General features: G+C 45.2%; 1 protein-coding gene across 1 annotated transcript; it reads right to left on the reverse strand.

The window, feature by feature from the left end:
- Window positions 1–671: 671 nt before the first annotated feature.
- On the reverse strand, window positions 672–3,466 carry LOC102419744 (carcinoembryonic antigen-related cell adhesion molecule 21-like). The gene is made up of 3 exons (XM_006100487.1): window positions 3,403–3,466; window positions 2,172–2,525; window positions 672–949 (listed from the first exon to the last, which is right to left on the reverse strand). The coding sequence occupies exons 1-3, from the start codon at window positions 3,464–3,466 to the stop codon at window positions 672–674; spliced, it is 696 nt and encodes a 231-aa protein (XP_006100549.1).
- Window positions 3,467–14,086: the final 10,620 nt, after the last annotated feature.

Genomic DNA, 14,086 nt, shown 5'->3' on the forward strand with positions numbered 1-14,086 from the left:
TTCACCTGTAGTCTCTCTAGCTTTGGGTGATGCCCTCCTCTCAAACAGATTATGAGTCTTCAACAGGTCAAAAATAGCTCCATGTAGGTGAGGTCGTATATAATTCTGTGGGCATAAGTTTGAACTAAGATATTGCTAAGCATCTCTTATATTACCAAAGTTTCCAATTCTATTCTATCAACAAAGACGACAGGGTGCTACTGAACTTATGCAAATAAGTCTATTGCCACAAACTTAAGAATACTCCAGAGGGCATTAGTAGCTTTGGGGAAGACAAAGTTCTCTGTTGCATCTCACATAGGTGTTCTCTTGTCTATTCCCATCATCAGCAGTGTGCAGGTGCCCTCCACAGGTCTCCCTGGAAATGTGAGAGAGTTCATGTTCCTATCAGCTTATGTATTAGTCATGCGGGTCATTACACAATAACTGCCCCTCCTGTGAAGCACATGGTGTCCCCTCCATTGTGGAGATGGTGCAAATGGAACCAACCAGAGATGGGATCCAATGTGGAATGTTACATTACGTCAACAATAATGACAATGCTAGCTCACATTTCTTAGTATTTATTGATTCAAAGCAAGTCTTCTAAGCAATTTCCACTACCACAAGAAATATAATAGCTGCATTTTCTTTATTTTAGTTTAAGAACATAGGGGAGGGGAGGAGGATCACTAGTACTTGACATCTAACACTACAGGTGAACTTGTAGTGGAGAAGAAGGGTTGGGAGACTTTGCACTGGTAGATCCCAGCATCCTCTCTCCTGACAGGGTCTATGGTGACGGTTCTGTGGTCCTGGGATAGCTCCATCCTCTCCCTGAGCGGAAGATTCATAGCATTGAATAACCAGTTGATGGAGCTCTCATCTGTGTAGCAGGTCAGGACCACAGCTTCCTCATTCTCTGTAACTGTGGTGTTGCTGGCTAGGAGTGTGGGCCCACTCAGTGTCCCTGTGAAGAAATAGAGGGTGAGAATGACTGAGTGTGGGCTTGAGACCGGGGGCTATGCTCCTTCCTCAAAGATATCAGCCCTGACTCTGATTGCTCTGAGTGTAATTTGTTTCCACAGTAAAAATTAATTAATTCTAAATTTACCATCACTCCCTAGACCAAATCTACCCCTCTGAGCTGAAGACGCCTAAGTAGGAAGGATATGAACCAATGATTGATCTAGGGATCCAAAGACATCTAAAAAGGCCACTGAGATTGGAGGAAAAGATGGGGCTATGGCTGCAGATAGACCTCAAGTGACTCAGTTCAATTTCTCATGGTCTTTGGGATTCTGCTTAGGAACTGTATCTCCCTATGCCTCACTTTCCCCTCAGTGAAGCAAAATGAATATTTGACTGATAGGCGGACCATGTACTAATCATAAAATATTCACAGTATCTGACATAAATATTTGGAAGGAAAGCTGTTCAAATAAGAGGCATTTGTTATTGATGGACTTCACTAGGGAATCCCCTGGGCTGATATCTTGTGGATGAGCTGCTGCCAGGAGCATGTTTTCTCCTGTTCCTCCCTTGGGACACGGATCTTTCTCTAGACTCTCCTAAGTCCCCCAGAACAGTCAGAAAATAATCTGGGGAGCTCGTCCAGTTGTACTCTCCACACACAGTGTCAGGTGAAGGAGGGTTCAGCCCCAAATGGTGACCAGATTAAGAGCCTTGTGACTCTGGCTCATGGGAAAATGTTGCTTTCACTCAGCCCTTCACAGAAGGCAAAACCGAACCTGACACAGGCTCCCCAATGACTCTGCAGTCAGGACATTGTGGCAGGGGCCTGGAGAGGGGCTGCCCAAGCTGAGTTTCACTGTGAAGAACCAAGAGAGACCCTCAGGCCAGGTCCTTACAGAACCCTGCAGGTTCTATCTCAGGGACATGATCAGGGAAAGGAGCCCAGGGATCTGGACTGAGACTGGTCTCCCTCTGCTTACTCACTCCCATCAAATTGCTCCTTCTATATGTGGTGAATGTCTGTGGGGCTGGAATCTGGGAAAGGAACTCTGACCTTAGGATGATTGTCTCCACTGCATGTGTCCTGAACTAAATTCCCAAACCCAGCTTGGGACATGATGCAGAGGGGGATGGAGGAGAGTCCAGGACTGGCAGTCCTGTGTGTAAAGTAGAATTCACCCCACCCAACACCTAGAGGTCAGAGAGCAGTCACTCACGGTATACACTGAGCCATCCAAATCCTCTTACTCTTCGTGACATTGGAAGGACGGCTACTACGATGTAAACTCCTTGGTCCCTCACAGTGACGTTTCTTATGATCAGGGATCCGTCAAGGTTTATTTCCTCTCGACCACTGTATTTGGGACCTGTTAGATATTCACTGGAATACCATGCACGAGATGCAATGAAATTATGGCACTTCATCTCTATTTCCCTGTACCAAATAATCTTTATAACATCGGGAGGCATATTGCGGAGACTTAGAATCACATCCTCCCCTTCAAATGCAATGGTCGAGACAATAGCAAATCCAGCAGTGGTGGGCGGGATCCAGTAGGTTAAGAGGAAGACTAGAAGGGAAGAGAGAAATTGATCAGTATTTTGATCTATTTATTGGGATGGAGAGATGAGGCATTTCTCTTCATCTCTCAGCCTTAGTCTTCATGTGAGTTCATGTGGGCATCTCCTTTGTCAAGGTAAACAACATGGCCACAATGGCTTCAGCACCTGGGAACCTAAGCTTCTTGTTTTCAATTCTATTTCCCAGCTGTCTGTGTGGCTGTCCTCCTTACTTCCCTCAGATCCCTGTTGACACTCGGTGGCCTTCTTGGAGGTCCTTCCCTGACCACGTCCTCTAAAGACCCTCTATCTTCACTCTCTGACCTGTCTCTGCTGTGCGCTTCAGGGCACTTGTGGGTACCTGTAGTCACAAGTAGATTTCTTCTTGTTTCCTTTCTCCCCATGTAATGTGAGCTGCATATGGGCAGGGGATTTTGTGATCTTGTGCCCCCAGTGCCTGCAATAGGCTGCAAACACCTGTTGGTGAGTGGATGAGTGTTCCCAGTCTTGTCCACGTCCCATGTTGTATTTTCCCATATTTGTAGCTGGTGGTGGGGAAAATTTTTACCACCCCTGGTTAAAATGATTCTGGTATCATCTGAAATAAATTGTCATGACTGTGGTCAGTTGTCAAAATTTAATACTCAGTGAACAATAACTTAGCAAATGAACCACAATTGAGGTTTTCCTACCTCTCACCACTTCCACATGATCAGATGTTCCTGTTGCTGAGCTCCCTCTCTCATCCTACTCTGCACACCTGTCTTTTCACTGAAGTCCAAAGGGAAGCCCTTCCTTCCCTCACAGAATGCTGTACTCCGCAGGAGATCTTGGCCAGTCTCTGACTCCCAACCTCCCTTCCGTTCCCAGGGAATGTCCCCTCCTTACCGGCCAGCAGGAGCCCCAGCAAGGGGACACGTCCTATGAGGGCAGAAGCTACAGGGAACTCCATGGGGACTGCTGCCTGCTCCGTCCCTTTCTCTGAGAGAAGAGCGCTATGTCCAGTAAGGCTCCCAGACACCTCTGTCCAGACTGGTGGGATGTGCTCTCCCTCCTCCCTGTGTGCTGAGCCTCTTGCTGGGACAAGATAACCCCCCTGTTCATGTGGGCCAGGGCGGGGTCAGGGCCCAAGACATTCCCCTCATTTTTTCCAACCCTGTTGCCCCTTTGAGTTTACCTTTACTCTGTATTTTTGTTCCTTGGAAACTCCTGAAGCCTATGACAACACACACACATACACACACACTTACACATGCACAGACATGTGCCTAGTAAAGCACTGGCCTGGGGCATCAAGTTCCTGGTCATTTTCAACTGTCAGGGCACATTTGACTTTTCCCTTCAGAGCAAGAGATCTTGGGCTGTTATGGGTTTACTCAGTGAGATAGAAAACCAACTAAGAATTTAAATTTAAGAGCCTTTATTAAGCTGGCCAGCTGACTACATCTACAGCACCCTGCCGAAGGAAAGGCTGAACTGCATTGCCAACTTCCATGGCCAGTGACTAGTTACAGCACCCTGCCGGAGCAGAGGCCGAATTGCAACGCTGACTGCAAAAGTTACATTTTACTATTAAATTCTGTGGAGGCCCAGAGAAAAATGTGTCTTTCAAATTTTGGGCCCCCCAATATGGAGGAAACTCTCTTTATTTATACTTTTTCTAGTCCTTTGTCTCCCAAATTTGGAACAAGACATCTGGGCTTTCTGAGAAAGAAGGCCTGTGTGCTGGGAAGGGGCCATGAGACCATATCTCAAGGCCTGGCCTGATGTCAGTACCTTCCTATCTATGTGCTTTAGGAACAAACAGCACAGCATGACCCATCGGTCCAAAGCGCCACTTATGCAGCCCAGCACATTCCCCACTGTTTTTATGTACATGAGTCAAATCATTGACTCTTCTGGGTTATTATTGGGGAGGGAGTTATATTGACCGCTGAGGACTATAGAATTAATTCTTTGCCGAATAAAGTCAGTGGGACTGTTTATAAGATAAGGGCCTGGAATGAGGACCCACTGAGTCCTGAACTTATTATTTTGCCTGTGCTGTCTTAAGCATGGTGTGATGAAGCCATGTCAGGATCCTGTCGACCTTGGTTGCCGTGGGGGTGGTCCTTTCCAGGCAGGAGTCGGTCCTTGGCTGGAAAATTTCTTTACCCAAACAGAGTCACCAGGTTGGAAGGGATGAACCGGATACAGGCAGATTATCTCGGACGTGCTTCTGGTCTGCTTTCTAGGTAGAATGTAAAACCTGAAAGAACTTGAGTAAACTGGTGAGATGAGTAGTTCAGGGTCTGGAAGAGTCACTAGAACCTGTAAAGGCCCCACTGGTTTTAGGGCAGCCTCTTGGGCAGCTTCGTCTGCAGCCTAGTTCCCTCTTGCTTCTGGGGAGTCTGTGCCACTCGGCCCATCGTCCTTGCTCTGCTCATGTCTGTCTAACTGCCTACTATATTACCTCAAGGATCCTGGCTCTGAATTCTTTCAGGGAAAATGGTTGTTGGATTTCTTCTGTAACTGCTTCGAGCTGACGAGGGTCAGAAGTTTCTCTCAGAGCCAAGGGATCCTTGCTGTCTGTCAGAGGGACGATGAGGCCTGGGCAGAGAAAGTGGTGGGCTTGTGACCTGGCGGAGACAAACTATAACAAATGGTCTGGTGGGAGGGAAAGAAAACATTTCAGTTTTAATATCCTCTATTGAAATAGAGTTTTTCTCCTTAAAATTACCCCTCTGTTTATTAAAATACTAATTTATTTACTGTATTCAATTTGGCCTGATTGTTTGCATAAACATAACAAGAATGGTAACCGACTACCTTTGCTGGAATCTTATGATTGAATTTTTTTTTTTGCTATGCATATTATTTATTCCATTTAAAAGATACTGAAAAATATCCACAAATTCCTTTTCCTTCATTTTTCCATTCTCTCCATTGTTTTATCCCTTTAACTTCTCCAGGCCCTTATTAACTTCCCTGATTTACTGGCTGCAGTGTGGTACCCTGGCCGGGTAGCTCAGTTGGTTAGAAGGTCCTCCACGCACACCAGGGTTGCAGGGCGGATCCCCAGTCAGGGCTCATATAAGAATCAACCAACAGACGCATAAATAAGAGGAACAACAAATCGATGTTCCTCTCTCTCTCTCTCTCTCTCTCTCTCTCTCTCACTCTCTCTCGTTAAATAAATAAACCTTCTTCCAAACTGTGAGTTTCTTGCCCTTCGTTTTGCAAATGAGATCCCGAGAGGCCAGGCAGCTCTCCTGAGGTCGCATTGCAAGGACTAGGAGAGCCAGGGTGACACCCCAACTGCGGAACTGGTGACTCTCCTCACCCTGCCTTTCCAGGGCATGTGGCTTGCAGGTGTCGCTCTTAAAAGAGGCCGCCAGATGTGGACCAACGGGTTCACACCGAGAGTTCAGCAATATTCATTATTTAGTGACAGTTGATGACTATGGCCCTGGGGGCTGAGAGGGAACCCTGGCAGGAACCAGCAGGCCAGCTGTGAGGGGCTTGGCTTGTGTCTGGTGCCCTAGCCCTAGCGTGGAGGAGGAAGCAGGAGTGGGGGAGACACAGGTGGCTCCTCTTTAGCTGACCTGTGACAGCTGGAGGCCTGCTGGGCCCCACTCATCAGCAGGCTGCATTGCCAAGCCTATGATTGAATCTTAATGTGCTCCATAGGGCCAGGAAGCCAAGCCATCCAGCTGCCATCTGGCCTGCTTGCAGTATCTGCTGCTCATTTTCCTTGCTTCAAGGCCCTTCTCAGCAGCCCTCCTACTCATCTTGGCCCAGAGTGCATGGGGGTTCCATGCTCCCCTTCTACTCTGACCAACAGCCAGTGATGGTAGGGCATGGCCTGATGCCAGCGCCAGCTATTTTCAGGGCTCCCAAGCAGGATACCAGACTTTCTCCATGTCACTCTTATTGGCTTCAAGTCTTCAGAGCTCAGACAGGGCTCTTTAAAATATGTTACTCCAGTCAAAGTTTCTAATTATTAAAACCACTATTGGAAACCGGTTTTATTGAATTTATGCAAAGAAATGTATTGCCATGATTTATTTAGCAGTGCCAAATTTCGGAGGAATTATATAAGGAGAAAAAGCCACTGACCTGCCTTATGATCTTCTGATTTTCCTTGTCAGTCCTTTTTAAGGACTCTCCAGAGTAATAACAAAATAGTAACTGTTGTATTTCTTTTATTAGTCCCCTCTAAGTACGTTGGCATTACTATTTACTCTCTCTGGCTTACTGTCCTGTACCATTTGGTTAATTTCCTTTCCATATTTCTTTTCTCCTTCTTATCACATACACAACCTTTCTAAATTTTATACTTTTAAATTATCCTTTAAACCTTCTTTCTATGTCCTTTAAAAATGCATAACTATGCCTCAGACCTTCTACTCAGTAATTCCTTATTCTTAGAAACCTCAATCCTTTAATGATTACTATAAAGTAAATAGCCAGTATTTCTTAGATTGTATTAGTCTAATTTAATGTTGGAAGGGTTAAAGAGAACAAAACGGGGCAGAGAAAAACTTACTGTGCTCAGTAGCAGCTTTCGGCCTTGAATCCAGCACAGTTCAGATAAGTAAAAATCAACAAAACTTCTGATCTGCTTTCCTGGCCGACAGCCCTCCTCTTTTCTGCATTAACCATTTCCTTAGCTGCTCTCTCTCCTAGATTTTTCATTCTCTACTCTAAGCCCCAGAGGCTCAAATTCCTCTCCTCCTTTACCACTTTTGACCTGTCTGACTATCCCCCTGTTCCCCAGCCTAGGGCTCCTCCTTCTCAGCAGGCTGAGAGCCTACCACCCTATCTAGTGAATCCTACCACTACTACCCCATTTCACACCCGCGCTAGAGCAGTTTTCAGCTCTCTTCCTCCCCCAGTTAGAGCGGATGCTGTCCCCAACAGAGTCATATTGTAAAAATATCAGGAAGGGCAGGCAAGCCGTAGGTCTCGGGACCACATGATAAAAATACAGCAGTCCCTCTCCCTCACCCTATACAGGTTATAAGAAAATGTACTAATCTTAAACTAATAAGCCTTTGTTTAAACTTCTTTGGGTTGCAACCTTATACCTTTAAATTAACCCTAGACTTCTAAAATGTTAACCTAACACAGCAAAATTATACATTAGGGAAAAGCAATTAAAAGTTCTCTACTTTCTTCCCCTTAAAGCACAGTTTGCCCTATCTTTAAACAAACAACAGAAAGAATAACAAATACTCTTATGTGTACATCCAGACAGCACAAAGTAGCTTTTGCTTCATATAGACACTTACACTTACATTCATACACCAGACAGTCCAAGTTTTTGACTTCTACCAAATGTTTATTTAGAGTTTAAGCAATCCAACCAATTCCTGACTAATTGCCTAATGGAGCTCCATGGCTTCCCGGGAGGTGATCAAGCTCCCCTTCCACTCACTTGGAGTGGGCCTGATTGATAGAGGGTCAATGAAGATGACTGACCCTAACCCATTTTGACAAAGACAAAGACAACAAAGAACAAAGACAACAAACACCAGACAACAAACACCAGACAGACAAACCCGGTGCAGCCTAAAGCCACACGAACCAAGGACCCCGGCTACCATCGTGGCCGCAGGTAAGGACCAGGAGTACCGCTGAGTCCAGCCCTCCGTATAGGTCCTTCCGTGGGATGTCCCAATTCCAGATTAATGACCGGTCTTCCTTACCTCTCTCAAGAGTCCAGGTGGCTTGGTTTCTGAATTGAAAGTTTTGGGTGGAGTCTCCTCTGGCTCCTTGGGACCCGGGACAGAGACTGGAGGCCTCCTTGGTAGTTGTTGCCCACAGGGATGTGGGGTGTCTCGCTGCATGCCTGGCAATAAATGAGGGAGAGCCTCCTGCCTTAAATTGGGGGTCCCTCACACCCCTGCTGGGGGAGAGCCTCCTGCCCTAAATAAGGGGTCCCTCTCACCCCTGTCGGGGATCTCGCTGGGGCCTCCGAATGCTTTGGGTTCTCTCAGCGAGATAGACCACCAACTAAGAATTTAAATTTAAGACCCTTTATTAAGCTGGCCAGCTGACTACAGCTACAGCACCCTACTGAAGCAAAGGCTGAACTGCAGTGCCAACTTCCATGGCCAGCGACTACAGTTACAGCACCCTGCCGGAGCAGAGGCCGAACTGCAGCGCTGACTGCAAGAGGTACATTTTATTATTAAATTCTGTGGAGGCCCAGAGAAAAATGTGTCTTTCAAATTCTGGGCCCCCCAATATGGAGGAAACTCTCTTTATTTATACTTTTTCTAGTCCTTTGTCTCCCAAATTTGGAATGAGACTTCCGGGCCTTCTGAGAAAGAAGGCCTGTGTGCTGGGAAGGGGCCATGAGACCATATCTCAAGGCCTGGTCTGATGTCAGTACCTTCCTATCTATGTGTTTTAGGAACAGACAGCACAGCCTGACCCGTCTGGCCAAAGCCCCAGATATGCAGCCCAGCACAGGGCCACCTCAGGAAAATTGTCACAGGGATGCCCCGGCTCTGCATTAGATCTCCTGTGAAACTTTGTAAGGATTGGGATGCACAGGTGACATTTTTGAAAGGCTGCTTCAGCAGCTACCCAGCTACATTGATGCCAGGTTAAGACCCTATGATTGGAGGGTCTCCACATCTTGTTAAAATGCAGATTCTGACTCGGCAGCTATGCGGTGGACCAGAGAATCTGCATCTAACAAGCTCTCAGGGGAGGTGGAATATACAGGCCTGTGGAGCCCGCTTGCAACAGCAAGGCTGATGGAGGCACATGGCCTCCTGAGAGGAGGACCCTCTCACTCCAGCATTTGCCCTTGCTATATCTTGGTCTTTGGTTTGTTACCACCACACAGAGAGCCCCACAGGCCCCAAACTGGGGATTATTTCTGGTGATAACACAGAAACACGGATGGGCACTGGGTCTTTTCTGTGTTTTCAAATCCCCTAGGAAGTTGGGATTTCCTCCCAGCAGGAAGGACACAGAGGTAACTGGCGGAGAGAAGGCATCAAGCTGGGTGATGACTGCAGAGGGGCGTTTCCTCCATCTCAGGTTGTCACCAGCTTGGCCGTTGTTTCCAGAGGCAAAGACCCCATCACCACGGGGAGCAGAAGGACCTGCAGTTGTGAGTTGTGAAAGGTAAGATGTGAAGCAAGGACTGCGGATGGAGCTCAGGTTGCTGTGGGCTCCCTGGTCCTTGGGGAATGTTTTCAAGGAGACCTTCCCTCTCTTTGTTGGTTGACCCTCTCCATGTCCTCCCTGAGTGATCGGGCAGCCTCTGTCCTCTGCCTGGGGGACTTTTTTGAGGACACTTCACCTTGCCCATGTGTGATTCCAGTTATGAGTTGGGGAGCAGCATAAAGATCCCTGAAAAAGCAGCTGCCCCTAAAACCTGTCAAGGTCAGTTATTTCCAAACCTGTTAAGGATTTTTATGAGTATTTCAGCTGAATTGATGTCATAAGACTGCAATCAAGATCTCAAATCCTAAGAAGAATAGCAGTTTTGTAGCTAATTTTATACATTATAATCAAAGGAGAAGATGAAAAAGTTGCATGAAATCCATTGGAAAGTGAGGGAAAGCATAGTAGGGAGATCTCTAGAAATAAATAAAAAGAAAAATGGAGAAACACATATTATTTTTACTTTGGAGGGTCAGGATAGTTAACATTTCCAGCAGGTACAGAGGCTGTGCAGGGAACCAGGCAACATGAGTGCTCTGTGGTCTTGTATTCTGGTGCCACAGGCTCTGCCTTCAATGGGTCCAGCAAAGAAAATTTGCTGGAGGTATGTAATGTCAGAGGTCCGTTATTCATGATGCATAAGAACAGGGAAAGGGCTCAGTTGAGGTAAAGTCTGACATTTGTTAAGGAAGCTGTAGGCCTGGGACATGACTACCTGCCATCATCTGCCCAGTTAGGCATTTGTGATCAGACCACACTGTGCGTCACTCATCTAGTCAGGCCTGTCATGTGGCCCCCTGGGCTTATCAGGTTTCTTGCTCAGCCTCTTTTCCATTCACAGTTCCTGGAATGAGCAGGTGGGACAGCACAGGCATGACGTAGGGTCCCCAAAAAATCTATTAGTCAGGGAATGGAAATAGGTCTCCTTCTGCACCTCCTTAGGCAAAGCCCAGTTCAAGTGTGGATTTTTTATTTTATGTAGGTGGGTCTCAATATCGCCCCCTGGAAGGCAAAAGGAGACCTGCAGGCAATGTCAGGTACTGCACTAGGAATGCTGACCAAGCTCCAGAAGGTGGGAGCTCACTGTGAGCCCTGGACAGAGGTGAGCTCTGACCTCTAGACTAAGAGCCAGCCATCCGGGGCTTGGTCCCTATGTGTCTCATGCCTCCTTACTGCATCCCAGTGAAAGGACTGGCTTTTTCCAGGGTATTATGAGTCCAGAGTCCAGAGAAATGTCCCCTCTGGTTGATGTGCTGTTTCAGGAGGATGTGCTATTCTAGGTTTTCAAAGCCAGGTCCTTAGTTAAGTTTATTCCTAGGTATCTTAATTTTTTTGTGGCAATGGTAAATTAGATTGTTTATTAGTTACTCTTTCTCTGAGTTCATTATTGCTGTATAAAAATGCCACAGATTTCTGCGTGTTAATTTTGTATCCTGCTACATTGCCAAATTCATTTATTAAATCTGGTAGTTTTTTATGGAGTCTTTAGGGTTGTCTACGTACAATATCATGTTATCTGCAAATAATGACAGTTTTACTTCTTCTTTTCCAATTTGGATACCTTTTATTTCTTCTTCTTGTCTGATCGCTATGTCTAGCACTTCCAATACTATGTAGAACAGGTGTGGTGAATGTAGGCATCCCTGTCTTGTTCCTGGGAAATGTATTTCGTACTTGTCAATTGAGTGTGATATTGGTTATAGGTTTGTCATATAAGGTTTTTATTATGTTGAGGTATGATCTCTCTATTCCCACTTTGCTGAGAGTTTTTATCAAAAAAGGGTGTTGGCTTTTGTCAAGTGCTTTTTATGCATCAATTGATTTGATCATGTTGTTTTTGTCTTTCAGTTTGTTTATGTGATGTATCACATTTATTGATTTGTGGATTTTGTACCAGCCTTGCATCCCCGGAATAAATTCCACTTGGTCATGGTGTATGATCTTTATAATGTACTGCTGGATATAATTTGCTAAAATTTTGTTGAGGATTTTAGCATCTATGTTCATCAGGGATATTGGCCCATAATTCTTATTCTTTGTAGTGTCTTTATCTTGTTTTTGGATTAGGGTAATCCTAGCTTCATAGAAAGAGCTTGGAATTGTTCCTTCCTCTTGAATTTTTTGGAATATTCTGAGGAGGATATGTTTTAGTTCTTCTTTGAATGTTTGGTAAACTCCCCTGTGAAGCTGTCTGGACCAGGCCTTTTGTTTGCAGAAAGTTTTTTTTTTTTTTTTTATTACTGCTTCAATTTCATTGGTAGTTATCGGCCTATTTGGGTTTTCTGATTCTTCCTGATTGAGTTGTGGAAGATTGTATTTTTCTAGGAATATGTTCATTTCATCTAGTCCATTTCTCTCCTTTCCCTATTTTGTTGGAATAGAGTTGTTAATAGTATTTTGTCATAATCCATTGTATTTCTGTGGGGTTGGTTGTTACTTCATCTCTTTCATTTCTGATTGTTTATTTAAGTCCTCTCTCTCTGCCTCTTGGTGAGCCTGGCTAGAGGTTCATCAATCTTGTTTATCTTTTCAAAGAACCAGCTCTTGGTCCGATAAATCTTTTGTACTAGAGGCCCAGTGCACAAAATTTCTGCACAAGAGGGAGGAGGTTCCCTCAGCCCAGCCTGGGCCCTCTCACATTCCAGGACCCCTCGGGGGATGTCAAGCCTAAACTGGGAGTCAGACATCCCTTTTACAATCTGGGATGCTATATGCACCAGTGACCATACTTTTCCTACAGCTGAAAGCATCTTGCTGTTGTATGGGCAGCTACATTTTTTTGCCCTGTTTATAAAAAGTAGTCCACAAAATGATCCTTCTGAGGCAGTAGTATCATTTCCCCCATCTTATGAGTGGAAAAACTGAAGCAGAGAGAAGTTAAGTAATTGACTTTGTCACACAGTTATAAGTTTCAGAATCAGGTCTGACCACAAAATGTGCAAGCCGGAGTCCATGCATGTCATCACAGCATCATCCTGTTTTTTCAGTGTTAGAGTAGCCTTGTCAGGTTTTAATGTTTAAATCTAAGAGACTGTTCCCAATATATAGGGTAGGATCACTAGGCCTGGCCTGCGATCAGGGCCATCGGCGGGGTGACCGGCAGGCAGGGTGATTGGGGGGCTCCCGCTGGTACCTGCCATGGCTGGTGGCCTGGCACTGCCCGCAGGCCGTCCCTGCTCCCTGATTGCCACTGCTATACTTCCTTCTCAGGGGACAGTGAGCATCATAGCAACTGGTCATTCCACCAGTTGTTCCGCTGTTTGGTTGATTTGCATATTAGGGTTTTATTTTATAGGACTAGAGGCCTGGTGCACAAATTCGTGCATAGGTGGGGGTCCCTTGGCCTGGCCGGTGTTTGGAGCTGATTGGGGCCATATCACCCAGTCCTGATTGAGGCCAGTTGCCTGGGGGGAGTGGCTGTGGGAGGTTGGCTGGCTGGGGGAAGGCACCACAGAAGTTTGGCTGTCTGGGGGGTTATAGGGGCCATGGGAGGTTGGTTTTAGGAGTGCACTGACAACTAGGTGGAAGCTCCTGCATTGAGCGTCTGCCCACTGGTGGTCAGTGCACATCATAGCAACTGGTCAACAGGTCATTCGGATCGTCTGGTCATTCCAGTCGTTCGGTCCTAACAGTCGCTTAGGCTTTTATATATATATATATATATATAGGCTTTTATATATATATATATATATATAGAGAGAGAGAGAGAGAGAGAGAGAGAGAGATTGTTTGTTTGTTTTTTGGTCTCCAAATCATTTATTTCCTCTCTGATCTTTATTATTTCTTTACTTCTACTTACTCTGGGCTCTTCTTGTTACTCTCTTTCTAGTTCCATAAGTTGTAGGGTTAGATAACTTATTACCAGTTTTTCTTTTTTTTTTTGAGGTAGACCTGAGGTGCTATGAACTTCACTCTCAGATTGCTTTCATTGTGTCCCATAGATTTTGGACTGTTGTGTTTTCATTGTCATTTGTTTCTAGGGTGTCTTTTGTTTCTTCTTTGATCTCTTTGGTAACTCAGTCATTGTGTTTGATTGTTTTTGAGCATTTTTATTGTAGTTGATTTCTAATTTTATGCCATTGTGATCTGAGAAGATGCTTCTTATGATTTCAATCTTCTTGAATTTGTAGAGACTTAGCCTGTGTCCTAATATGTAGTATATCTTAGAAATTTCCCCATGTGCATTTGCGAAGAATGTATATTCCATTGCTTTGAGGTGAAATGTACTGAAGATGTCAATGAATTCTATCTGATCTAGTGAGTCATTTTAAATTGCTGATTTTTTGTTTAGGAGATTTACCCAGTGATTTCAATGGGGTATTAAAGTCCCCTACTATGATTGTATTGCTGTCTATCTCTCTCTTGATATCTTCCAGAAGTTTTTTTTTTTCTTTTTAATGTATTT

Source organism: Myotis lucifugus, unplaced genomic scaffold, assembly GCF_000147115.1.
Source record: "Myotis lucifugus unplaced genomic scaffold, Myoluc2.0 scaffold_314, whole genome shotgun sequence".
Classification (NCBI taxonomy): Eukaryota; Metazoa; Chordata; class Mammalia; order Chiroptera; family Vespertilionidae; genus Myotis; species Myotis lucifugus.